The 27,096-nt window shown below is 45.5% G+C and overlaps 1 protein-coding gene and 1 long non-coding RNA gene across 16 annotated transcripts; one reads left to right on the top strand and one right to left on the bottom strand.

Annotated features, from left to right (window-relative positions):
* Nucleotides 1-167: 167 nt before the first annotated feature.
* On the bottom strand, nucleotides 168-20,435 carry LRATD2 (LRAT domain containing 2). 5 transcript variants are annotated; one of them, XM_055545791.1, is made up of 4 exons: nucleotides 20,300-20,386; nucleotides 5,738-5,893; nucleotides 5,073-5,368; nucleotides 168-4,512 (listed from the first exon to the last, which is right to left on the bottom strand). In XM_055545791.1, exon 4 carries the CDS (start codon nucleotides 4,414-4,416, stop codon nucleotides 3,499-3,501), a length of 918 nt encoding a protein of 305 aa, XP_055401766.1. In that variant the 5' UTR covers nucleotides 4,417-4,512; nucleotides 5,073-5,368; nucleotides 5,738-5,893; nucleotides 20,300-20,386; the 3' UTR covers nucleotides 168-3,498. The 5 variants fall into 5 exon arrangements, 3 of the variants coding, with proteins under 3 accessions (XP_055401766.1, XP_055401767.1, XP_055401768.1); XM_055545792.1 differs by lacking the exon at nucleotides 5,073-5,368; XM_055545793.1 differs by lacking the exons at nucleotides 5,738-5,893; nucleotides 20,300-20,386 and having other exon boundaries at nucleotides 5,073-5,512.
* Nucleotides 20,436-20,452: 17 nt separating this feature from the next.
* Nucleotides 20,453-26,765, top strand: LOC129626606 (uncharacterized). Of its 11 annotated transcripts, none has more exons than XR_008702077.1 (6): nucleotides 20,453-20,592; nucleotides 20,923-21,137; nucleotides 21,949-22,103; nucleotides 22,887-22,994; nucleotides 25,263-25,312; nucleotides 26,087-26,765. It is a non-coding gene; the product is annotated as an uncharacterized LOC129626606 (long non-coding RNA). The 11 variants fall into 11 exon arrangements; XR_008702075.1 differs by having other exon boundaries at nucleotides 22,887-23,118; XR_008702078.1 differs by lacking the exon at nucleotides 25,263-25,312.
* The last annotated feature ends 331 nt before the right edge of the window (nucleotides 26,766-27,096 follow it).

Raw genomic sequence — 27,096 nt, 5'->3', positions numbered from 1 at the left:
AAATGCAGGGAGGGTTTTCAGTCATTAAATGAATTCATCAAAATATTTACTGAGCAATGCAAAAATTGCAGTTAAGCTGAGGAGCTTGGCTTTGGACCAAAAAAAAAAGGGGGGGGGGGCAGGAAAAAAGTACACAAAAAGAAAAAAATAGAAATAAATGTAGTTAATACTAATAGGTGGTTTATTGGAAACCCTCAGAGCATTTTTCAAAAGGATTTGACAGATTTTATTGTAATGAGACATAGTGAGGAAGAAATGGTTTAAAAGATGTCATCAATCTTTTATTTAACTAAGCACTTGCCCTTCATTTTGAAGGAAATGATACAGTTTCAAATCGGAACCTCCTTCTCAAGAAGTGGTTTGAGAACATAACATTGATTTAACATATAATTGTCAACAAAAATGAAGTTTACACAATTCTCTAGGAAATAAAATGCATGTGGAATTTATCAAGTTAACTGATATAATTCTCCATGGGTTACAGGTATTATCAGTAAGAACAAGACAATATAATGAAAAGTCGAATAAACCAATTGTTTAGATACCTTGATTAAAAAAAAAAAAACTCACAAATAAAACATAACTTCCCAAACAAACCCTTTCAATGATCATGACACAACAGATTTTATTCTAATTTCAAAAAAAAAAAAAAAAGTTAGATAATCACATAATATCAAGTCTTCAACACAGTGGATTCCATTCTAAGGGGAAAAAAAAATAGAGGAAACAAGTAGTCCTTAAATTTTTTTCATTATCCATATTATATGTTGTAGAAAATTAAAGTTTTGCTTCCAAAAATATGTTTCCGTGTTGTTGACTGGTGCTATTAGGGACAGAAGCACCAAAGACATGAGAAATGTAACCACTGAAGTATTATTTTTTCATAAAAATTAAAAATTTCCATAAAGGTCTGGAGTAAAGTCTTCTGCTACGTGTGTTAGTGCTATAAAGTCATTTTAAATTAAATGTGGAATAAAAGCTACAAAAAGTATGAGTTCTTTCAATATAAAAAGTTGTGTAGCTGAAGTTGTGGGCTCCTTTGCTATACATAAGCAGTCTCAATAAAATATTTGCTTAAGTAAGAAAATAGAATTTGTCTGATTACATTTAGCATCCGTTCCAGTTGAGTGTCTTGCTTATCCCTGCCAGAGCTTCTGAAGAACATGAGAATCAATATTCCTTGCCTTCAAAGAGCATCTGTAATTCACAGTACAGAACAGTTCTAGAGTCTTAGTCCTAAGGAGAAACAAAAATTAAATATATATATATATATTTTAAAGTGCCAGATGTAGCCATTGTCTGGACATTCAAAACTCTTATCCACATCTTCAAGAAAGATGCCAACAGTTGATTCGATCCCCTTTCTTTGCAACTTCCACTGGCTGGTTGATGCTTTACTTTAACTATGACAACCCTAATTAAACTTCCAACAGAATCACAGTTCCAAAAGCATTATGTACGTACTTCACATCTCTGTTGCTCTGTAAAAACACATGAAAAAGCCGCATCCGAAGATCTCTTAACTCTTCTAGCTCATTTTCAAGTCCTGTTATCAAAAACCTCTTCCTGAGAGGCAGAATTGCTACTACAGATGTGGATTATATAGGAGTTCTTCCTTCAAGTTGAGATTTCTCACAAAGCTGCAACAAAGAGTCATTGCGATCCCTGTGCCTGATGACATTCACTTTCCACTGAGGGTTGAAAGAGGGAGACAGAGATCCGAGAGTGGATGCGAGCTGGCCCAGAGCTGCTAGACCAGTGCTGTTCTGTTCTTCCCTCCTGCTGCCTACACAATGGTCATTACGTTCAACTTTCCCTTGACTGTGTTCAACACAAAAGACAGTTCAAATCTAATAGGCTCTCCTAAATGTCTTTACCCATTTTACCTTGCTCCGCTTTTCCACAAGCAAAAGAAAACAAACACAAAGCTGTGAGATTATTAAAGAAGGAAACTGGATTAACATTTTCAACAGGACACGGATGTTTCTCCCAAGTCCTGGACCAGAGCTGAGTGTGGTTCATCTTTAACAGTCAAAGTGATAGGACATGTCTGGGGATTCCTGTGAAAACAGGCAACATAGCCTACGCCCTTGTAATTAAATGAATTCATGTTGTGGTGCTATGAAGGTCTAGGCTTTTAAAACTTATGGCCTCGACTTCCTAAGTTTGAAAAAAAATGTAAGAGTACAAGGAAATCCTTCAAGTTTTGCTGCCTTGATTTAAAGATCTCCAGGCAGGATGCCTGAGGATGGCCATGGCTGTATCACTTAAATATGGATCATTCAAATATGACCCTACGCTAACGGTAAAAACTGAGTCACAAAATAACTGTATAGTCCACGGGATCACAAAGTGACTGAGCAACTGAGCTCAGTGACATGACTGAGCGACTTTCACTTACATATTGTATCAAGTGTGGCTAGCAATACCTTATCATTGAAATATGCCTCAAGCCAAAAATTTGACCTCAGGCAAAACAGGAATAAAGGGGGTGAGACAAAAGATAAAGGGTAAAAAAAATTCACAGGACCACCACCAAAGCCTTAAATTAAGAAAACAAGTTACCTTCACTATACCAGAAGGGGGTCGGCGTGGGGATTGACACGAAATTGACCTGAGGATGAACATGGCCACGCAGGTTTAATTAGATCAGAGACACAAAGGGCTTTTCCCTCCTTTGATGACAAACACAGCAGCTCTTAAGTGCCTACAATAGCAGGCTATAAACAAAGGCGGCAAAACAGAACCAGACTAGAATCCTTCCCTTAGCTGGCCTGTGACAACGATTTACTTGAAACCTGGGAACCGGTGGGCCGCTCAGGAGATTCAGCCAGAAGCCAGCTCCAAAAGACAAATCGCTGGGGGATGGGGCGGGCTGAGGTAGCCAAGTCTTTGTTTTGCAGCCCAAGATTACTCAACTATTTGTTACACTTCACAGGGGGTTGTTTGGTTTCAGTCTGCAGATCCCAGACCTGGTCCAGGTTTCACCAGCCTTGCACCCCAGGAAAACCATAAAATTGCTCCTCGGGGAGTGGCGGGGGTGGAAGCACACCACAAACCTGCTCTGGCCTTACTATACAGGGCATCCTCCAAACTCAGGGTAGGAGGGGAAGCGGGCAGAAGGCAGCGGCAGGCATTGGCATTCCGAACTTGTCTCTATCCCCAAATTCAGAAGAGCTGATTTTTAGACCCAAGTCCAGCAGGGATTCAAGTGTCTGGCAAGTCCACAGTTTGCCTCACCTCGGGAAAAGAAGGCGGATTGAGCCAGTGGGCAAAAGGCCGAGAAGCGCCCCCGGCCAAAGTGCTCCTACCTGCTCCCTCTTCCTCCTCCGTCCAAGATAACAAACTCAAGCCACAGCTGGCTGCGCTTTGCGCCAACTCTCCGTTTTCCAAATGGCCCAGGAGCCCAGATGGGGCCCAGAAGGTGGTGGAGGAAGGAGGGAGAGGCGGGAGCGGGCACGGGCGGCGGCTGCTGCAAACAGCTCCTCAGCTCCCCCCTCAGTGCACCACCGTTTCTCGGTCCTCCTCCTCCTCCCGGCCGGGCGCGGGGAGGCGCCCGGGAGGCGGCGTAGTCCGCGCAGCGTCGCTGTCGCCCTCGTCCGGCTCGACGGGGTGCAGGTGCGTGGCCAGCTCCTGCAGGACCGCGGTGCGCCCGATCTGGTCGTTGCGCCGCTTCTCCATGATCAGGTCCTCCAGGCTCTGGAACTCGAGCGTGTGGCTGCGCTGCGCAGAGAGCTGGATTTGCAGCCGATAGGGCTGCTTGCCGATGCGCAGCTCGCCGCCGATCTTGAACTCGCGCTTGCCGTAGCGGCACCAGGCGGCGAAGCTCTCCGAGTTGCGCCAGCTCAGCTCGCGTTCCTTGGCGCCCACGTGGGCTAGCGCGTTGCGCACCACAGCGCTGGGGCTCAGCGGTTTGTAGCGGTACAAATCGTTCACCACGCGGCCGCGCCGACCCTGGCTCGCGTCCGTCAGGAAGCTGTTGCTCACCTCTAGTCGGTGCAAATGCACTACCTGGAAGTTGCCCACGTAGACTGCCCAGTGTGGGTACTGCGCCTGCGACACGAACTCCACCAGATCGCCAGGCCTGCACTTGTTGAGCAGGTTCTCGGGCGTGTAGGTGCTCAGGGCCGCAGAACCCGGCGAGAAGCTTTTCTGGTAGATGCATTCATCGCGGTAGAACACGGAGCACTCCACTTCGTGCAGCCGCGGGTCATAGGGTTGCGGCGGGGGCAGCGACGGCCCGTCCCCGCCGTCCGGCCCCTGGGGCGGCGGCTGCGGCTCCATGTCCTCGTCGTCATTGGAGAAGATGTAGGAGACCCCGATGCGGGGCCCATCGTCCCGATCCACGCCCGTCGGGTCGGCGGTGGGCACTTCCTTGTAACTTAGGTGGGTCAGTTTCTCCACCTGGTTGCCCATCACGCTGCGGGCACACGTTCACGCCGCCGGCAGAGGAGAAAGTGAAACCACCACTAGGGTCATTGGCACCGGTCCCCGGACAGGGGTTGAGACCACCTGTTGGGAGAGGAAGGCAAGGAAGCCGTGTAGGAGGCGCTCCTCCGTGATATGGGCGATCTGTTCTTAAAGACGAGAAAGAAAAACTGGGGGCCGGGCACCTGGAGTCATTTTACGGGGAAATGTCAGATGCAGCGAGCTTTCTCTCTCACTTTTCTGCCTTCAGGGCGACAGTCACAGGAGGCCGGGCAACTCCAGCTCGCCCCTGCCCCCAGCCCTTGACCTCGCCCGGGCAGAAGCCCATTGCATCAGCGACTCCTACTGTTTCCGCCAAGGCCCTGCCTGCCAATATCAAGCAGGAAGGGGGAAAAGAAACTTTACTCCAAATCCCCTTTCCTATCCTCCCCCCGCCCCCCACCCCTTCATCTCAGGGTCCTAAGTCGGTTCCAGAGACGTCCCCGCCCCCCCTCCATCGCTAAGGAAACCGGCGAGGATCCCGCAGCGCAGCCCGGACAGGTGAGCCGCCCTACCTGGCTCACCTGCGGCGCTTCCTGCTACCGTCTTGCCCGCCCCTCCCCCGCGCACCCGCCCTCCGGCTCGGGTTACTTGCGCAAACTCACCCGCCTAGAAGTGGAGGCCGTGGGGAATTGGGAGCCCCCCGCCCCCTACCCCGCCGCACCCTGAGACTTCTAGGGCGAGTTTGCAGGTGTGGGCTCCGCAGTCTCTCCTCTCCCGGCGCCGGCGACTGCGAGGCTGGGCGGGAGGGAGCAGAGCATGTCTTGCCCCCCGCGGCTACGTAGAGCCTCAAGACTTGAAGGCGGGGAGCGACGCCTCTTCACGCCGCACCCCTTCCCTCCTGCTGGGGCTGCTTCACCCTCTCAACCGGATCTCGCGGGGGGGGAGGAGGTGGGGTTCTCTAGAAGAAGGAGAAGGAAGCAGCCTCGGTGCCCGGCGGCGGCAGCTCCCGCTCGGGCCGGGCGAGCAACAAGCGCCGGAGCGGGAGGGACGGGATTGTAGATCCGGCTCCGGGCTCCCAGAGCGGGAGCGCAGCCCCTAGCATTTAAAGAGACAGGCGCTCGCTCCCAGAGCTCGGGTCTTTCTCGCACGGCGCTAAGCCTCCGGCATCCCCGCCTCCGCCCCGCCCACCCAGGCCGCGGGGCTCCGCCCAGGCCACGCCCCCGCGTCCGAGCGGGTTTAAATCCCGCTGGTAACTAACCGAAAGGCTTGAGTGGGCTGGCGGTCTTCGCGCGCTTGTGTGCACCTAAGTAATGGGGACCTTTCTTACCTTCTTAGAGTAAGACCTGTAGTGGAGTCCGCGCTGCTTACTCCGGTCATGTTTTTCGGATCTGTGAGCTTTAAAATGAAGTTGGAAAGCAATGGCCACCTGCCAGTTTAGAGAGAAGAGTTTGGTGTTTGTTCTGCCTCTTCATCCCCAGAGTACCTGAAGAGGGAGGAACAGTCAAGCCACTAGAAAGCAAACACAGACTTTTGCTTCTTTCTTTTATTCCCTAGAATCAATTTCTTGCCAAAGGTCACAAAATAATTTTTACTAGGACAACTGGAGAAGTATTTCTGTTTAGAGATATTTCCAGAATAAGTCCTATGAAACTTGCAGGTAGGAAAAAAAAAAAATCTCAGAAAGGAAACAAAGCAGAAAGAAGACTTGGCTAGGGACTTAATTCCAAGACCTAGGCTGTTACTAATGTCCTTCTAAGTTAGTACAAAGTAGATTTTTCATAACCTCCATTGTTGTTTTGAGAATTACCGGTTCATCCAGCGGATAGTGAAAGAGGGCATTCAGCTCTGGTGGTTTATCTTGGGGGTAGAGGATGTAGGAATTGCCTAATTGTCTTTAAGGACATATTAGCAGAGGCCCTCAGTGAATGTATTTCCTTCCTGCTAACTTACAGAAGGAAGTGACAGGAGGCCAGTACTGCCTATTAACCTAAATTAGGAGGATACTTCCTCTCTCTCCCCTCCAGGTTGGTTTTGTTTCTTATATCTAAGATGAAAGTTACCAGAGTGTTTTGTTTTTTTAATAATGGATCAGATTGGGTGGTGGAGGGTTGACACTAAACAGACTTTCACTGAAACACCCAGAGTAATTCTTGGTGGAATTAAGAATGCAACTCAAGACCTCCTCTTTGCTTTCCATCACTGTTTATTTTGACTCAGTTTTTCCAGGTAACACAATTATTTATTCAGTGTGTATTCCGACCAGTGGAAACAGGAGTATACTAACACTGCTGCGATCTTTTTTAGTTTGGAGTGTGGAGGAGGAGAAATCAGTCGACTTATGTACTTTTTTGAACACCAACAATCAGTATTGGCAGGGCGGTGATGGGAGTTAGTCCTTCAGCAAGTCTGAGATCACAGTATAAGTTAGACCAAAACCAGACTTCTGTGCGTCTGCTGTGTAGATTAAGTTTTTTCTGACCAGCCTCAGGCATGTGTGACCAGGTGAGTCCCCTCCCTGGACTTTTTGATAACACATGCTCTGGGAGGTGCTGTTTTACCTGAATAGTATTTGCCACCACCATAAGAGCTCATGTAAATACCTATTTTACAAGGGAGGAGGGAGAGGGAGTGTTAGACAATGAGAACCAATGGCCAGTCGTCTCATGTCTGTTAGACCGTGAAACCTCTGCTGCCATCAGCTATGGTAGGCCACTTTGTCCCTGGTACTAGGTAGGCTCCCTGATGGTGGGAGAATCCACAGAAGGACACAGTAGTATGGTGGTTTGCTACCAGCACCCCAGGGCACAGATCTAATGAGTCACTAAGCAACACCTAGTTGTCCAGGTGTCTAGCCTATTACCTTGATGAGCTCTGTTCACAACAGTGACTCAACAACAGTTCTTCTGTTTTGTTTTTTTAAATAATAAGGGGTCCAATTACTGGACTTTACATAAAGCATTGTTTAAACCTTAAGGGAAGCAAAACAATATTCTTGACATAACCTGAGTATAAAACATTATTTGCGTTTTAAGATACAATCATCTTGAATAAAAACTTGAAAACTTCAATCGATTTTTTAAAAAGTACTGATAGATGGTTTTATCATCAAAATAGATATTCAATAAATTCCAAAGTACATAGAACCATCCCAAAGTAATGAACTGATATTACTGTATTTCAACCATGCATTTCTAGTTTATTTTTTATTTGAGTATAATTGCTTTAAAATGTTGTGCTAGTTTCTGCTGTAAAACAAAGTGAATTAGATAGATACATATACTCCTTCCTCTCTCCCACCCCTCCCATCCCACCCCTCAACAACAGTTCTTGAATTGATCAGCTATAAAGTCTCAGAGGGAACAGGTTCTGAGTTATCTTTATATCCCGATACCTGGCACTCAGTAAGCGCTCGGTAAATGCTTGACGGATGCTTGAGGGGAATTCTTGGACATATCAATAGCCTGTTTCCTGTTTAGCTTCTTCCATAAATGCCTGGTTAGGACCTCTATCTGATCCCCAAGGGCTCTTGGTCAGAGGTTGCAGAATGGCTCCCAGACTTGCTTTGCTCATCTCAAATGCTTGTTTAATAAACTTAATTAATCGATAGTTTGGAGACTTGTGAAATCTCACCTAAAAATTCAGAGTTCTAGATTCACTGGAAAGTGTCAGTGATATGAGACCATTGGGCCCGCATTCCAGGACAGCAACAAAAAGCTAGAGCTGAGCAGAAATTGCCTTTGAGAGGAGATGTAGCCTCCAGGTGGCCCCAGTCTCTGTCCTGTTCATCTCGCTTCCTGGTGCCTTGACTGGCCCTGGGAACCTCTGTTGGCCAGCACTGCCGTCCAGTTTTATGCTGTACATTGTGTCACTTGATTGTATGTAATTCAGCACTTGAACACATAGCATCTGGTGTTATCCTTTAATTCATGTATTTAAAATGTCTTTTCTAAAAAGAGCTTAATTCAAACTATATTTTTGGAAAATCTGTTAGGTACCTGTTAGTCTTAAACACCATTCATTTATTCTACAAGTATAATAGGCACTGCGTTAGGTTTTGCAGGTATTCATGTCCCCATGAGATACACAGACTCCTTAGGACATTATAAAATGTACTACAGGACAGGAAAGTCGAGGATGCTCAGGGGAGGTTTCAAGGCATGCAGATACAAAGGTGAATGTTAGTGCCTGCCATCAGGAGCTTGCGCTAGCGAGGGTGACCAGCCCTAAAATCAACAATGGCATCTACCACTGAGTGACCTATTCATTCTGTTATAAAGGACAATTCAATTTAAAGAAGCTAAGTGACTTCTTCCAGCTGGTAAGTAGGACCATCTCACAAGCCTGCTTGATTTCAAGCCCCATGCTCATAACCTCTTTGTTTTAAATAGGGACAAATACATTATTCAATATTTAAAAATATCTGAGTGCCTGGCTTTACTGGGCTCCAGAGATAAAGCCATGGACACAGTAGACAAAGTCCTTTCTCTTAATGGCTTTTCCATGTTGATGGGAGGAGACAATTGACAAGTTCAAGTAAATATGTATTCATTTCTGAGAGAGATAAAGGCCATCAAAAAATAGACTAGGGTGATGGGTTTGAGTAACTGTGGCTACAGAGAGGGTGGGTGTTGGGATGGGGAGGTGGGAGGGCCTTTGGATAAAATGGTCAGAGGTACACTCCTGAAGAAGTGAAACTTGAGCTGGGACCTAAAGGATGAGAAGGAGGTGGCCTTGGCATTCCTCCATGAGGAGCACCAAGAGCAGAGGAATTGGAGCGTTGAGGAAAAAAGGTTGCAGCTAGAGCATGGTTGGCTTCCCATGTGGCTCAGTGGTAGTCACCTGCCAGTGTAGGAGACTTGGGTTCAATCCCTGGGTCAGGAGGATCCCCCAGAGAAGGAAATGGCAACACGCTCTAGTATTCTTGCCTGGGAAATCCCATGGACAGAGGAGCCTGAACAACAGTAATAGAGCACCGTCAGTGAGAAGGTCTGTGATGGGTGCAGTTAGAGCTGTGGGAAAGCTTTGGGGGTTTAGGGTTGTCACTGGCTGCCCTATGGGAAGTGGACCGTACAGCAATGAGAGAGGAAGCAGGTCCTATATGGGGAGGAAAGGCCTTCCAGCAGATGGAGCCTAGTGAACAAAGGGTGAAGCCCCCACGGCACCTTCCTCAAGAGCAGCCATAAAGTAACTTGAGCTAGATTTCAATTCTCAGCCATCCTGTGGCTTCATCTTCCCTCACCAGTGACCCAAGTATCACATTCCACACACTTCCGAGGAGGAGGAGGAGGCACTCAATAAAAGCAAGCTGTGTCAAATGCCAGTTAGTCATTCTCACAGTATTCCTGTCCTGAGCCAAGGGGAACAATCGAGAATTGTTTCTACTTGACAAGTTTCCCTGGAGTAGGAAATGGCAACCTACTCCAGTATTCCTTCCTGGAAAATCCCATAGACAGAGGAGCCGAGTGGGTAACAGTCCATGGGGTCGCAAAGAGTCAGACACGACTAAGCAACTAAACAACGACAGCCTGACAAGGCATCAGCCTCCCTGATGCTGCAAGTGTGGTGGTTGGTATCGATTTAAATGGCCCGGTCCAAGAACACACAAAACAAGAGCAGGAGGGCAGTTATCTGACGAGGCTGTCTGGAACTCTGTTGCAAAGGCTGAGCCCCAGGTTCCTGGCAGCCACAGATAGCTGAGTTTGCTGGAAAACAGGTTCCTCCACACCTTCCTTGAGTTGGAAAACATCCAGACTTCCCTGTGCCTCTGACCCTCTGCTGGGGTTTTGTTGAGACATAGGAGGTGAGTGGTAGCAGAGTAAAAACATATGACCTGGGTTGACGTGCTGTTTGCTAGGTTCTCACACCTGCTCTCGGCCTCCTCTACCGGTCTCTAAAATGGGACTCGTGTTACTGTTTTACCTCAGTTGGGAATCCTTATGTGAGACAGTGTATGTGGAAGCGTCTGGAAAATCCTAAAGGCCATGTAGATGCCACATGTTATTTAAAGCCACCAAGCCCTAGATTAGAGGCATGTTAGGGCCAGATGATTTAAATATGGGGAGCCAAAGGATAGATAACCATTTGTTATGGGTATCAACTTACTAAATCTCCAGTGTGTGCTTAGTTGCTCAATTGTGTCTGACTCTTTGTGACCCCATGGATTGTAGCCCACCAGGCTCCTCTGTCCATGGGGATTCTCCAGCCAAGAATACTGGAGTAGGTTGCCATGCCTTCCTCCAGGGGATCTTCCCAACCCAGGGAGCAAACCCAGGTCTCCCTCATAGAAGGCAGAGCCACCAGGGAAGCCCACATCTCCAATACCAGTACTAAATCTCCAAACCAATGCTGCCCTTTACCAATCCTGTCCTTCTACAGATAGCAAGTCAATGAAGGGGCTTCCCAGGTGGCACTAGTGGTAAAGAATCCACCTGCCAATGCAGGAGACCAAGAGACACAAATTGGATCCTTGGGTTGGGAAGACCCCCTGAAGAAGGAAATGGCAACCCACTCCAGTATTCGTGCCTGGAAAATCCTGTGGACAGATGAGCCTGGTGGGCTACTGTCCATGGGGTCGCGGAGTCGTACACGACTGAGCACACACAGCACAGAAGATAGAAATACAAAGGCCAGGGCTAGGAATACTATGGATTGTAAGTGGGAGAAGCTGGATACAAATCCAAATCTGGCTGGCTTCAAGCCCATAGTTTTCACACCACACCAAGTTGCCTAAGGAGGACGACGAGCGTATGTGTTGTTCATCCAGATGCTGGCCAGTCTGAGGACCAGGGGGGCTGATGTATCTTCCAGGTGTAGAGTGACCAACTTTCCTAGTTTGTCCTGGTTTAGCACTGAAAGCCCCACATTCTCAGCAAACTGGGCCGCTTGGCTGCTCTACCTTAGTGCTCCCTATCCTAGTCATTGCTTTCTCTGCCCCAGACGGGAGGCAGAAATGTTGCTGAGGGGGACCAAGGAAGGAAGAGGGGGGAACGGAGAGTCAGGTGTTTTAGTCCAGACCTCACTCTAAGGGCCGCCATCCCCAACAAGGTTATACATATAGCAGCTATGCAAACTGGGGCATCCTATAAAAGAGACGATAAATGTGACAATCTGCTTTGGGCATTCATTATTTTTCTTGTTTTTTTTTTTACTTGGATTCTTTCCAAGAGTGAGGGCAGGGCCTGTCTTCCCTTTAAGAGGACTGGCCTGCAGCCGCTCCCTCTTTCTTCACCCCCGTCCCCCAGCCTGCCTGACTTAGACTTTAAAACCTGCAGAAAGAGTTTTGCGCATTGGCTGCATGATTCCTCCATCTTTAAAGAAGGGAGCACAGAGGCTGCTGAGTGTCATCCTTTATCTTGACTTCTGCATTTTATTGCCTTTCCCCCTTTGTATCCCTAGGACAGGCTGTCTCTAGCAGGCTGGGTCAGAGCTAGTCTGCCCTGTGGGTTAGGGTGTGGAGGAGATGCCTTGAGAAGGGGTCAGGGACTGTCACCCACCCCAAACCATCAGCTCTCCCTGCATTAATCCTGTGCCTAAATGGTGAGAAAGCTTTTAACCCTTTCCTGGAAGAGGGTTCACCAGTTGGAAAAATACCAAGGCTTGTCCCTCCTGGAAGCTGGCTGTTTTAGGATGCCCCTGATATCATCCGGTTGATGATGAACCGGAGTTTGATTTGTGCTCAGGAGTCTGAGCTTGTAGCTGGGCTCCTGCAGAAGCCTCATGAAAGATGCATTTCAACCAGGCAGTTCCAGGGGAGAGAACAGCTTAAATTACAGCTCTACAAATCTAAATATTGGCATATCTGCAAATCCAAATGTAGGGAATTAAAAAAAAAATCTAAATTCTAAGAATCTTATTTTGCACTTCCTGTGCAAGAAGGAAAGGATGAGCTATTCAGAGAAGAGACAAGGCTGTCAATAACAAGAGAAGCTTCAGCAGAGTAAACCCCACCTTCTTTTCTCTCTTCGGCCATTTTTCAGGTGGCTCAGATAGTAAAGAATCTGCCTGCAATGCGGGAGACCTGGGTTCAATCCCTGGGTTAGGAAGATCCCCTGGAGGAGGGCATGGCAACCCACTCCAGTATTTTTGCCTGGAAAACCCCCATGGACAGAGGTGCCTGGCAGACTACAGTCCGTGGGGTCACAAAGAGTCAGGCACGACTGAGAATGAGCAACTTAGCACAGCACATGCGTCCAGGGAAGAAGAGGCTCAACGAGAGAGGAAGACAGTGTTTGTTCAGCACAGTTTTCTGCAGGACCGTCTAAAGAGACCACCCCACCCAGTAACTGGGATGTTGGGCTCACCGAATCTGGTTGGTCTGTTTCTGTCTACTTTCTTCAAATCACTTCTAGGCCTGGGGCCAAGGGATTCCCATTGAGGACTGACCTCCCCATACTCTGTGCACAACACAGCAGCCGCCAGCAATCCTGTGAGACTGGGAACTTAGCCATGTCACTCTTCTGCTCAAAACTCTCTCATGGCTCCCCATTTCCCTTGGAGGAAAGCCAAAGTCCTCAACCTGAACCTGGCCTCTGTACTCTTAATACCCAGTTAAATCTCAGAGACAGATTTGGGGTGAAGTAGAAAAGAATGGAACAACAGAAAAGACATGGAACAACAGACTGGTTCCAAATAGGAAAAGGAGTACGTCAAGGCTGTATATTGTCACCCTGTTTATTTAACTTATATGCAGAGTACATCATGAGAAATGCTGGGCTGGAAGAAGCACAAGCTGGAATCAAGATTGCCGGGAGAAATATCAATAACCTCAGATATGCAAATGACACCACCCTTATGGCAGAAAGTGAAGAGGAACTAAAAAGCCTCTTGATGAAAGTGAAAGTGGAGAGCAAAACAGTTGGCTTAAAGCTCAACATTCAGAAAACGAAGATCATGGCATCTGGTCCCATCACTTCGTGGGAAATAGATGGGGAAACAGTGGAAACAGTGTCAGACTTTATTTTTTTGGGCTCCAAAATCACTGCAGATGGTGACTGCAGCCATGAAATTAAAAGACGCTTACTCCTTGGAAGAAAAGTTATGACCAACCTAGATAGCATATTCAAAAGCAGAGACATTACTTTGCCAACAAAGGTCCATCTAGTCAAGGCTATGGTTTTTCCTGTGATCATGTATGGATGTGAGAGTTGGACTGTGAAGAAAGCTGAGTGCCAAATAATTGATGCTTTTGAACTGTGGTGTTGGAGAAGACTCTTGAGAGTCCCTTGGACTGCAAGGAGATCCAACCAGTCCATTCTGAAGGAGATCAGCCCTTGGATTTCTTTGGAAGGAATGAAGCTAAAGCTGAAACTCCAGTACTTTGGCCACCTCATGAGAAGAGTTGACTCATTGGAAAAACTCTGATGCTGGGAGGGATTGGGGGCAGGAGGAGAAGGGGACGACAGAGGATGAGATGGCTGGATGGCATCACTGACTTGATGGATGTGAATCTGAGTGAACTCCAGGAGTTGGTGATGGACAGGGAGGCCTGGCGTGCTGCGATTCATGGGGTTGCAAAGAGTTGGACACGACTGAGTGACTGAACTGAACTGAACTGAGAAAAGAATGGCTTTATTGCTTTGCCAAGCAAAGGGGACCATGGCAGACTAATGCCCAGGGTCGCAAGGAGATTTATAGCAATGGTTCAGAGAGCACATGATCAGCTGGTGGGCAGTCTTCTGATTGGTGGGGTGGAGGTAAGTGAGAGTCAACATCATCAACCTTCTAGTTCCAACCAGCCTGGGTTCTGTGTGCTTGCGGACAGCACACTGTCACTTCAGTGTCTCCAAAACAGCTCAAAGATGTGTGTGTCCCTTGATGGAGAATGAGGACCCTGCACCGTTGTTTCTCTTGACCAGTGGTTCTTCCCTTACTTCTGCATCTCCTCTCTTCCTTAATTAACTTCTGCTTGAATCTTCCCATTGGAACTCAGTGAAGAGCATGGAGGCTGAATGAAGCCTATTTCCTGTAATCAAAGAAATGGGGGACACAGAAAGGTTTTTGTGCCCAGGATCCCCACAGGGTCTTGCTTGGTTTGAGTCCCTAAAATAGCCCCACAGCCCTGCCTGCCTCCCCCATTACCTCTCTGATGCCCCCTCGCTCACACCTGCAGACACACTGTCCCCTTGCTGTTCCTCCCCCGTGGCTGGCATGCTTTCCCCCATGTCCTCAGCATACGCTGTTCCTTCTGCCTGGAACAGTCTTCCCTCAGAAAACTTCATGGCATGCTTTTCAGTCTTGACTTGGATGTTAGCTTCTTGGTGAGCTTTACCTGACAGCCCTATTTCAAATTTCAAATGTCCTTTTATATATATATACTGTCCCTTGGGGGAAAAAAAAAAAATAAGGTACAACCTAAAAGTTGAGAATTAGGTTTTATTCCACAGACTTGCTGAGGACTTAAGCCCGGGAGGTGACCTCTCATGTAGCTCTGAGGACGGTTACAAAAATGATAGAAGTGGAGCCAAGCAACAAAAGCAACAAAAGCCAACCTAGGTAGTCAAAAACCAAAAGATTACTGTTAATTAAAGAAAAACGGAATATCTCAAGTTAATGAATTTCACATTTTTCTATTTATGGGAAGATGCAAAAGCCTGGGCCCATTGAGATCCTTCCTTTAATATGCACCTTAACTATGTAGGGACAATATCCCTTTTTTGTTTGTTTGTTTGTTTTTTGTTTTCCTTCCTGAATCCCCTGAGGGTGCTGAGCAGAGCAGCTGCAGTGGCTGATGGCTTGATCTCTGCAGCATCGTTTGTTTACTGATATGGCAGGAGATATTTTCATCCACAATACCCTTTTCCCCCTTTCCTGCTCTCTCTCTTTCTCACTTATTCAACTCACTTATCACCTTTTAGTATTTTATATATTTTGGGGTTTCTGAACCTTCATGCTGGAGGATCTAGCCTCAAGGTCAGAGAATTCACGGGAGTGTTATAAACAAACAGGATAGAACTAGCTAATATTTAGAGTGCTTACTATATCTGCTACTGCTGCTGCTGCTATGTCACTTCAGTCGTGTCTGACTCTGTGCGACCCCATAGATGGCAGCCCACCAGGCTCCCCCGTCCCTGGGATTCTCCAGGCAAGAACACTGGAGTGGGTTGCCATTTCCTTCTCCAATGCATGAAAGTGAAAAGTGAAAGTGAAGTCGCTCAGTCGTGTCTGACTCTTAGCAACCCCAGGGACTGCAGCCTACCAGGCTCCTCTGTCCATGGGACTTTCCAGGCAAGAGTACTGGAGTGGGGTGCCATTGCCTTCTCCGTTACTGTATCTAGCACCACCCTAATAGCTTTATATGCATTCACTTATCCTCACCTATGAGGTAGGCATTTTAGGAATCATTGGTATTTTAAGAATCACTGAACTAAAATGGACAAGAATGGGCAAATTTAATTCAGATGACATTATATCTACTACTCTGGGCAAGAATCCCTTTGAAGAAATGGAGTAGCCCTCAGAGTCAACAAGAGAGTCCAAAATGCAGTACTTAGGTGCAGCCTCAAAAACAGCAGAATGATCTCAGTTTGTTTCCAAGGAAAACCATTGAACATCACAGTAATCCAAGTCTATGCCCCAACCGCTAATGCTGAAGAAGATGAAGTTCAATGGTTGTAAGAGCAACATTTTACAGAATCAAAAGCAGAGGAATAGTCTATTTAAGCATCTTGTTGATGGCAACACCGCTAGTGATTTGCAGAGCCAAGATTCAGGTACAGGACAGTGCCTTGGAGTGGAGGGTAACCTCCCACTACCCACCTTGCCCAAGATAGCAACCCATATGGCTGAGCTCCCCTCTCTTCATACTCCACACTTCTCTTGGTCCCATCTGTGGGTGGTGAAGCCATTGCCTTTGCATTCACTCACAAGTCTGACTTTTCATCATCCATCTGGCCTTATTTTCTGCCAGTTTCCCAATCACCCTCTATGTCTCAGCCACTCCAGTCCTTGGTTTATCTCACTCTTCACAAAGCTAAATTTCTCTCTTTCTTTCTGCTTCCAATTAAGTCAAGTCTTTAGAGCAGTGGTACCCAGCCTTTTTAGCACTGGGGACCACTTTTGTGAAAAAAAATTTTTCCACGGACCAGAGTTCGGGGTGGGAATGGTTTCAGAATGATTCAAGCACATAACATGTATTGTGCACTTTATTATTACTATCGCATCAGCTCCATCTCAGATCATCAGACATTAGATCCTAGAGCTTGGGAACCCTTCCTTTAGAGAGAGCTTTGCTAACCAGCCTGCTACCCACCTCACTCGTCTTCAGCCTCTTCTTGTTTCCTAAAATGCCTATTACGGTACCAATAGCGAGTGCTTAGTCACCCAGTCGTGTCCAACTCTGTGTGACCCTGTGGACTGTAGCCCTTCAGCCTCCTCTGTCCGTGGGATTTCCCAGGCAAGAATACTGGAGTGGGTTGCCATTTCCTCCTCCAGAGGATCCTCCGACCCAGGGATCAAACCCCTGTCTCTTGTGTCTCCTGCATTGGCAGGCGGGTTCCTCAGCGCTTTGTGCCACCTAGGAAGCCCATCACAGTAGTGATGCTATTTGCTTATTTGCTCGTCATTCCCTGTTTCTCCAGGAACCCAGACTTTGACATGTCACTGTCACACCCTCAGTGTCCAATGTCATGTCCTGCACACAGTAGAGGCTTAACAAATATGTACTGAATAAATGAATCCTTCTTTGATTTGCCTGATACTCTCATCCTGTATGTGTCATGAGAAATATTTCTTCAAAAAGTGATTTTGAGTTTCAGGGATGTGCTCAGGTTTGCAAAACTAAGGTGTTAAGTAGAACCAGGAGGAAGCTTGATGGAGTAAAGTGGGTCAAGGAAGATAAATTAAAAAAAAAAAGAAGAGGAAGAGGAAAGCAATAAGGGCCAATTAAAGAGAACAAAGAAAAGAATCTGCTAAAGTTCATTCCATGAGGGGTTGATTCCAGTTGACTAAAGGAGTTATTTGACTGCCTTCAATTCAAAATAATCCTTGTACCAAAGTGGCCTCTTTGAGGGTAGTATATTCTGTCACTCTTCATTATTAACTAGCAAAAAGATGAGGTCCTATTCTCTGAGATGGCAGGGGGATTTATTCCGTGCCAGATACTGTGCTAACTACTTGTAATCATTACCTGGTCAACATTCCTCACAACTTCAGAGGGTGGGTTCTATTATCACCCTAACTCCCATTTTAGAGCTGGGGAAGGTGAAATGTCACAGGTGACGTGTGCCTATCACAGAGCTGGCAAGTCATTCAACTGGATATGTTAATGCAAATTCATATGTCTGATGCACAAAGAGCTCAAACAAACCAAAATGACCAAAATTGGAGCAGAGAAAGTTTTATTGCAGGGCCAGGCAAGGAGATGGCTCATGTCCTAAGAAGCCTCCAGCTCCCCCAAAGGGTTTTGGCAAAACATCTTCAAAAGCTACGTGAGGGGTGGATGGTCACAGGGTACCAGAAAAGATTGTACACAATTCTCTGATTGGCCAATAAGGAAATGGGGTGGTGTCACAAAGGTGAACTTTATCAGTCCTTAGGCTACAGGAGGCCCGGAGCTATCAAGTAGTTAACATCTTCCATTTGGTGGGGGGTTTTAAAATGTGCAAAACAACTCAGGAAATTTGCATCAAATACTATTATTATCAGGGTTTCCCAGGTGGTGCAGTGGTAAAGAATCCAGTTTTGATCCCTGGGTCAGGAAGATCCCCTGGGGTAGGAAATGGCAACCCACTCCAGTATTCATGCCTGGAAAATCCCCTAGACAGAGGAGCCTGGTGGACTATTGTAGTCCACAGAGTCGCAAAGAGTTAAAGACAGATAATTGAGCACACACACATACACACTATTATCATCAAGGTACTCAAGAGAGGAGTTAATGGAGGCTATGGGGGAAGCCCTGTCTTGGGAAGGCCCTGTAAGGTCCTACTTGGTTACAAATATGGACCCAGGCATGTCTGTATCCAAGCCCCACTAGACATGTCCTCTTTGTACTCCAACCACTGCGTGTCCCATCAACACACACAATTTGAAGCAAAATGCAGCATTCACTCAGTGTTTCCTTTTCCTCTTCCTCCTCCTTTAACTGGGCCATGATTCCCCCAGAGCAGTTAAGTCCAAGGGTTTCAGACAGGTTTCTGAGAATTTAGCACATGCATACTGATTGTAGAAATAAACTGATGGAAGATGGCCCCACTAGGAAAAGGAGCCTGAACTTTCCATATAAAGATGGCCCAGGGAGAGGGGAAAAAAACAACCTCGGGACCCTGACTAATTTGACAAATGAATGTACTACCATGGGAGGGTCTGAGTCATTAGAGCTTTGGGGATGTGCCAACTAAGATAAATAAATTGGATTTCAGCGTGCTGTACTGAATCACTACATCCCTGCAGGCGCTTATACACGACATTAACCTGAGCATGATGTCTGCCATTTTGGCAAGGTCAAAAAGATTTCTTTCCCACCAGGGGAATTTTTCCCTCACCTAGCAATTTACAAATTTCTGTTCCCATGGTGAAGGACTAGATCAACCCTTGTCAATACCGACCTCAGTCCCTCAGTCCTTTTCCTTCCTCATCCTCAAGCCCCACGGACTTCTGCCTCCTGAGTTATTATGTAAATGACTTACAGGCAGAATCTAAAATCATCGACCAGGAACCCTCCCACCTTGACAATCTCTAGTTAACCGGATTTCTACTTAACTGAAGGTTAAATAAAACCTCCTTGTTTCAGGCCTTGTTAGTGAAAATCTTTCTAAACTGTGTTAGTTCACTCACCTGCCTAAGTTTCTGGAGCAGAAAGAAAATAATTACATTTTTGCTTGATGATCAGACATCTTGCAGTGCCTTGGGGCACTATTCTGCATAACAGTTTGGATTAAAATTTCACTGTAGTTGTCGACTTTTGTGAGAAATGGGGCCCTTAACTGTTCTAAGTTGAAGAAGAAATTTTAATTTAATTTTGTTGAGAGAAGCATCTTGCTTTCCCTGTGCTTAGCAGAGTATCAAGGCATTTCCTCAAAAATGCTGATAAGTCGATGAATGTCTGATACGAATTTATTTATTGCTGTTTGTTTTTTTTCCCCAATAATAATTGTATCTGCTCGATTAATCGCTAGAGATGGTTCCAGGTGTTATGCTAAGCACTTTATATCATTGTATCCCTGCCACACAGTGAGTGGGCTTTGTGCTGTGGGTATTCAGTTGTGTCCAACTCTGGTGGCCCCATGAATGGTAGCCCCCTAGGCTCCTCTGTCCATGGTATTTTCCAGGAAAGAATACTGGAGTGGGTTGCTATTTACCCTACAGATAAGCCACAGAGCAGTTGAGTGACATGGCCAAGGTTCCAAAACTAGGAAAGTGCAAACTAGAATCCACGTTACTTGAGGAGCTTTATGGATGGTAGTCTCCATCTGCATATGAAGCTATATAGAAAGAAATGACCTTAAAACCATAAGGAAATGGAAACTACATGAAATGAGAATTGAGGTGGGTCAGACAGATATGCACAGGTACCTCTACCCACACCCACAGACATACACACACACAGACCCACAAGCACCCTGGTCCTAGACTCCCAAGGACAGTGTAGTAGTTTAGAGATGCAATTTTTAAATAATCTGCCAAAAAAAAAAAAAAAATGGGCCAGGTTGTTTGTTTTATAACTTACAGCTTTTTGTGAACTGACACCCTTGCAAAATAACATAGATATAAATCATTAGAAGAATGAAGTAAGAATATAATAAAATGACCTTCAAGACCAATTTGTAAAATAATTATTACCTTTAGCATACATAAAATAAAAGTCAAATAGTTATAAAATTTCTACCAGCTCAGTCTCGATTTCTGTTTTCCTTTCTCTGTGGACAGCAGTTGGTGGATCTACAGAGGTACTCACATTTTCACTTTGCAGGGCTAGGTCAGACCGACCTTTGCTTCTCCAATTGTGGTTACCAATAGGCAGTATGGGCCTCACCTGGGAGCTGAGCATGCTGGGAAATGTGGGATCTCAAGCCCTCCCCAACCCTGCCCTGATTGGCTGAACCAGGATCTGCATTTCAACAAGATCACCACTCCAGTATTTTTTCAGGGGAAATTCCGTGGACAGAGGAACTTGGCAGATTACAGTCCATGGGGCGGCAAAGAGTCAGACACAACTTGGTGCCTAAACAACAACAACAGATGATGCTGGTGAGTGTTAAGTCTTGGGAAGTAGTGATTTAGAACAAAGACTCAGAAGTCTGACCACTAGAATTAGAAGTGTTCTAATTGAGATCTTTATCTCTCATATCTATGTGACCTCGGGCAAATTACTTAACAGCTCTGTGCTTCCATTCTCTAGTTTTAACAGTACACCCCTCTCTGGGCTATTGTAAACTCTGCAAGGTAATGGGCCTGGCAGGTAAAGGGCAAATGAAAGAGTGCCCAGTGGAGCCTAGCACTCTATAAGGTAAGGATGCCAAAGCTACTGTTGTTATTGCTAATGATTTTTTTAAAAACTTTTTTTTTTTTTTTTTTTAGGCCATCCTGTTGTCTTTGAGACAGATGCACTCAGGCTAAAGACATTTACTTGGATGTTTGATGTTTAGTTAGTTGTAGGCCCTTATGGAGGGTTTCCCCGCCCACTTCCTCATCCGGGTCTTTTGGCTTGGGCCTGCTGATGCTACTTAGGCCCACTTGGACAGTTTCCTCACCCTGCTCAGCATCATCTATTGGTACTAACCGTCCTGAACAAGGTGAGTCTACAGGAGTCACGGGGTGAAAGCCAATGAGTTCTGATATTCCAGGCTGTTGAGGACAGAGCTCACTAGGGCCTGGTGGATATTTCAGGCCCTGGTCGAGAGGGGAGGGGCAGTTCAGCTGAGAGAGGAGGCATGCCCTGGGTGGTGGGGTTTCTGTGACAGCAGGGATGCTGGTTGCTCCCATCTTTCGTCTTTTGTTCCTTCTACAGATGAAAGCCAGTGTGTCCTCTAGTGAGATGGATGCTCTGTGAGCCTGGAGCTAGGAAAAGGCAGCAAACAAAAGTGAACACTCAGTGTTTCCTGAAGATTTACACAGAAACCTACCCACAGATGCAGGAATGCTGGATTTATAATAGGGGTGGCATCACTTGTTCTTGTGTGCTAAGATAAGGGTAAACAAATCTCATGCTGTGATATAAGTCCCTATCTGTGGAAGCCAGGAAAGATTCCCTGCCCTGTTGCTGAATTGTGTGCCTGACAGGTTATCCTCAGAGGCTTGTTTTAGGACACTTCATCTGGAGGTCACATCGGGCCCCGCAAGTGAAAGGTGGAAGGACATGCCTGGGTGCAGAGGAGGGCGAATCCTCTGTCCCTGCTCAGCTAGAAGCTCAGAAATGGAAGCACCTGCGGCAGAGGCTAGAGTATTTGAAAAATCCTGGAGAGGAACTGGGTGGGGAATCAAGTGACCCTGTGAACCTGGGCCTGATTGAGGAAATATGCCAGGAAACCTGTATTTCCACTCTTGACCTTGGTCCAGCAGTCATACCCACCCTAGACCCACCTCTGCCTTTTATTTTGTCAACAGCAGGTAGATAAATGCTCTCAAGTTTCCAGTTTTTCATCTCACCTCCAGAGAAGGAAGCCTACACTGACCCGTAGGAACTGGCTGGCTGTCTCCACCACATCTTCTGCCTCTAGAGGACAAAGGCAGTGTCTTGATCATCTCTGTATCCCTTATGTGTAAGCTTTCTACATGTGCTGGTAAAGTTTACAGAAAAAGAAAGAAAGCCAGAGCGCTGAGGGTGAATCTCTTTTAGAAATACAGGAATGTAACTTAAAATTTTGGAAAACTTATCATTCTCCTATAATATTTGGGCTTCCCAGGTGGCTCAGTGGTAAAGAATCTGCTTGCGAATGCAGGAGACTTGGGTTTGATTCCTGGATGGGGAAGAGCTGCTGAAGAAGGAAATGGCTACCCTCTCCAGTATTCTTGCCTGGGGAAATCCCATGGACAGAGGAGACTGGCGGGCTACAGTCCATGGGGTCACAAAGAGTTGGACACGACTGAGCGACTAAACAACAACAGCATATAATATTTAATATTTGGTGTTCTGTCTTTTAAAAAATAATTCTAATCAATCTATATGTAATTATTATTATCCTACTTTACAGATATTGAAACAGCCTCCAGAACCAAGAAAACACAGCTCTCATGTAATGAAGCCAGGATTCAAATCCACTAATGTAGACATCCAACCCTGCTTTGTCCAAGCTGATTCTAGAGACACCATCCCAGGTCCTCTGGGATGTGTTCCTTTGGGAATTTCCCCGAGCCTAGGCCTGGGCCCCATGTTCCGCTCCCCCCGCCTTTTTTTTTTTCTTTTTTTGGTTTGTCTTTTTTGCGGGGGGGGGGGGGGGGGAGGGCAGAAATCAGTCTTTTTTAAAACAAATATTAATTTTTTAAATTGAAAGATAATTGCTTTACAGAATTTTGTTGGTTTCTTCACATTTGTTAAACTGCAGGAGGAATGGAAATAAGACCCCACAGGACGCTTGTCCAGTGGGTGTGAGAAGTGCAGAAGAAGGTGGACAGCAGGGAGACTGGGCTTTAAAACTTGAGCAGTGTCAAGTGTGAGTCCCCAGGAAATTGTGTTGTTGCCACAAGACTTGGGCATTAGAAAAATTAACAGAGAGCCAGTTACCATCTCAAGGCCTTCCAGGGGCAGTTCAACCCAGGGACCAGAAGTCAGGACTGGTGAGTGCCCAGGCTAGTGTGATAGAGGCCAAGTTGATCCCCAAAGACGTGTATAGCCACAGTTGTGTGCAGAGTAAAGGAGACATATATGCATGTACATGAGCACACACACAGACACAGCCATCAGGAGAGCAACTGCGTGCAGTCAGAGACGCACGGACAGGGCAGGGTTCCTTTATATTGCAGAAAACATCACGCAGATTATCAGGCTTCCCTGAGTCAAACTTTGCAGATTATCACGATTTCTTGTTAGTCTTATTAGTCATGCTTTCCATATTCCTGGTACAAGCTGTGTATAGTATACTACCTCTTGTGGAAAACAAAAGATGAGATACATACACACACACACACACACACAGTTTTTTCCTTTGATTTTTCCACATTTAGACTATGTAAATGTACCTAAAAAGCTTATGAGCATGATTGGCTCTGAGTGGGAACCTAAGGGCTAGAGGTGAAAAGAGAATCACTTTGCATTACCTTCTTTTTTTAATATTTAAACTTTTTAATTATGGATGTGGGTTCTTTATTCAAAACAAAAAAAAAACAAACAAACAGAAAAACAGACTACGTTCCCATGTCTATATTACACTCCGATGTTTCTGAATTGAGTTCTGTGAGTAAATGGTTGTTTCTGAATGTGATTAACTCTGAGAGCATTTATGATAGGCTGGAGGCTGTTTATGGTTCAATGTAGAGAAGCAGATTGATGGAAGACCCTTGGAGGTGAGGAGGATGGAAATTCTCTAAGGGAGGTAAATTTCTCTAGCCTCAGCCGGGAAAGGCCAGATTAACCACTAGGGAGTGATGAGTGTCAGTAAATTCCAGTAAATCAGGTAAGAAATAAGCTAGACTCTCCATCTTGACACCTGGCTGAATTGGAATATCTAGGAGTATTGGGAGATTTGAACTGAATTTAGGGAATTTTTTTTTTAAAGATAAGATGACTGTGTACACCAGACATTTGTTTCCATGGCCACATAACTGAGATGCAGACTTTAAAAGGACTAGCTGACTTTGTTCAGTACCTGCATGTAGTAGAACAGGGAGTAGTCATTTTGCTGGTCTCATCACATTTAACCTTTAAAGAATCATATCGAGTAATATCCCATTTTACCTGTTCATAAATTAGGACCCCAAAGAGTTAGGAGTTGATCAACTGGCCCAAGATGTCACAGATAATATGGCAGGGTCACAGTATGACATTAAGGACTCTGACTCCAAACCCTTGGCTCTTCCCAACACTGACTGGAAGAAAAGGAGCCAGGGCTTAATTATCCACAAGAAACTGGCAAATAATTATCCTAAGGTAGTGGCTGTCAGACCCTAGCTACATCAGAATCTCCTACAAAGCTTGTTAAAATACCCTACCCCCATGGTTTGGATTCAGTAGGTTTGGGCTAGGACCTGGGAATTTTCATTTCTAACAAGTTCTCAGAAGATGCTGATGCTCTGGTCTGTGGGCTCCACTTTGAGAACTAATAAAGTAAAGAGATTAGAATAGGGGCTCTTAAATCTTATTTGGTGTTTTTAGGGTCCAATATGGGAACAAGGCAATTACAAGCTATTTATTTCCAGTATGTTTATTTTTAGTTTTTTAGATTTTGATAAAATACTTTTTGGAAACATCCACTATCTCATTTATTTTCAGGGAGAAAACAGAAATGACTTTGTGTTTACAGGCAAATCAGAGAGTAAGGGGGATCAGGCACCTTAAGGTGTACAGTTCAGAAGTAGCCAGAGGACTCCCCAGAGAAAAGGCCCAGTCACTAGTCAGGACTCTTCTGGTCACAAATGACAAAAATCTAACTTAAATCATTTAAGATTTTATTTGGCTGTGTGTAATAGAAGCTCACTTTACACAGGTGTCTTGGAACCAAGTTTCTGATTTTGTTGTACAATAACCCTTCTGGAGTTAGATGGTCACTGGCATTGCTTTAGAAGCTCAATAGTATAAGGCCTGACATCTCTTTTTATTTTAGTTTTTACTCATGGCTCATTCACACTTTTTTTTTTTTTTTTTACTTATTCACTCAAAGTGGCTGCTATGGCTCCAGTCATTACATCTGTGTTCTAGTAAGAAAGAAGGTAGAAAGTAGAAGAGGTATGGTCCATCTTATTCATCATTCATATCTTTCTTTAAGGTTTCAACTGTGTCACATGACCATATATAGCTGCAAGAGAAATGGACAGAGTGAGTAGTTAGTTGCATACATTGCATCCCTACACAAAATGAGGATTTTATAGTCAAAGGAAAAGGAGTGATTGGCTATTAGGAAGGCACTTAATCCTACACAGCAAATTGGACAAAATGGGGAATATATTGCCTTTATGAGAAAAGCAAGGATAGAGTGCCTTCAAGAAGGCTGTATGAGTCAGCTTCGTCTTCATAACAAGCCACTTCAAAATCGAGTGACTTTTAGTTTAAATTCAGACAAATCTTTACTTGATGATGAATCTGTGGATTGATGACTTGGGCTGGGTTCATCTGGGAAACTCATCTCTGCTCCATGTGGTGTCACCTGAGCATAGTATTACTGCTGTGACCTTAGCTAGATGGCTGGGATGTTTGGGACACCTGGGCTTTTCTTTTACCTTCCATCATGGCGTGACTGGGACCAAATGGTTTATGATGACCTTTTTCATGTCTGGCAACTGTTGCTGACTTTTGGCTGGGTCATCTATCTCCAGCAGGCCGGAGGACCAAGTTCTGAAAGCAGCAAGAGAAAGTGTAGGTCCCAGTGTGCAAGTGCTTTCCAAGCCTGTGCTTGCATTGCGTTTGCTGATGTCCTACGGCCAAAGGAAGTCACTTGGCCAAGACCTGACCAAGTTCATGTGGACGGGGACTGTGCAAGGCTGTGTGTCCCAGGAGGCATGGCTTATTGGGGCCCATTATGTATCAATCCACCAACCACCTGAGACCAAGGACCAGAATGTCTTCTTATCATGTCTTTGCCTTTCTCTGCAGGTCACCTTCATTCCTTTACACAAAACACTTGCCCATATCTGGAATCCAGGGATCCCTTCTTCAGCTTCCCACCCAAAGGGAACAGATGTTTCCTCTTTAACTGTATTCTGAAAATCACTGGAAAGAACTTTGATTGGCCTGCTGTGGGTCAGATGCAAACCCCAGGGTTAAGCAATTGAGATATGATCACTGGTGATTCCCAACGGAGACTCATATTTGGCCAGAGGTTGCAGAAGGGGCAATTGTAACAGACATGATTCTAAAAGTGAATTGAGATCCCTTCTGGAATAATGGAGATATACTGACCAGAAAAGACAAATAGATGTGCAGTGTTGGGAACCATTGAACAGAAAACCTCACAGACTCTCTTTTAGGATTTTTTTTTTTTAATATTTATTTGTTTTGTTAGTTGGTTCAGAGAGTCTGGATTTAGTAAAAACTTAAGCTAATTTAAAACTTAATTTCTGTTGTTTTCCAAAACATTACCTTATTAAACCAATCTACATATTTTCTTTATTTTCTTTGAAAAAAAAAATGCAGATCAACATCCACCACTCGCCCCCATGGGAAGATTTATGAGTGTTCTTTGTGGCAAACATACAACAGAGATTGCATTACTTGTCATTCACCTCCCCCTGGGATTATGTTGGGAAAACAACACAAAAAGTGAAAGAAGAAAGACTTGCGCCCTTAATTGGTGTATCGGTCACATCAGTGAGGGTCTATTTTTTCCCTCCAATCCTGTTAGGAATTTAGAGCATGCTGACAAAGTTCCATATCTGGATTTGTGAATATACGGCATTTCTGGCAAAGTGAAAATGCTGGGATCACCTCTCCAGCAGGCTGTGTCTGATGGAGGCATTCCTGATGAGTGTCACCAAGGATCCCAAGCATGAGTGGAGTGTAAGGGCGCCCTCTTGCTTTTTAACCGGAGTGAGGGACAGTTAAGAGAGGCGACCACTGGAAGTGTTGGAGAGCAGACAGATGCTGGCCTTTGGGGGAGTGCTCCC

This window comes from Bubalus kerabau, chromosome 14 (assembly GCF_029407905.1).
Source record: "Bubalus kerabau isolate K-KA32 ecotype Philippines breed swamp buffalo chromosome 14, PCC_UOA_SB_1v2, whole genome shotgun sequence".
Taxonomy (NCBI): domain Eukaryota; kingdom Metazoa; phylum Chordata; class Mammalia; order Artiodactyla; family Bovidae; genus Bubalus; species Bubalus kerabau.
This window is presented reverse-complemented; position numbering and strand designations above follow the sequence as displayed.

Bases quoted from the DNA above. Each gene is read 5' to 3' on its own strand.
- LRATD2 (XM_055545791.1), bottom strand. From the start codon at position 4,416: ATGGGCAACCAGGTGGAGAAACTGACCCACCTAAGTTACAAGGAAGTG.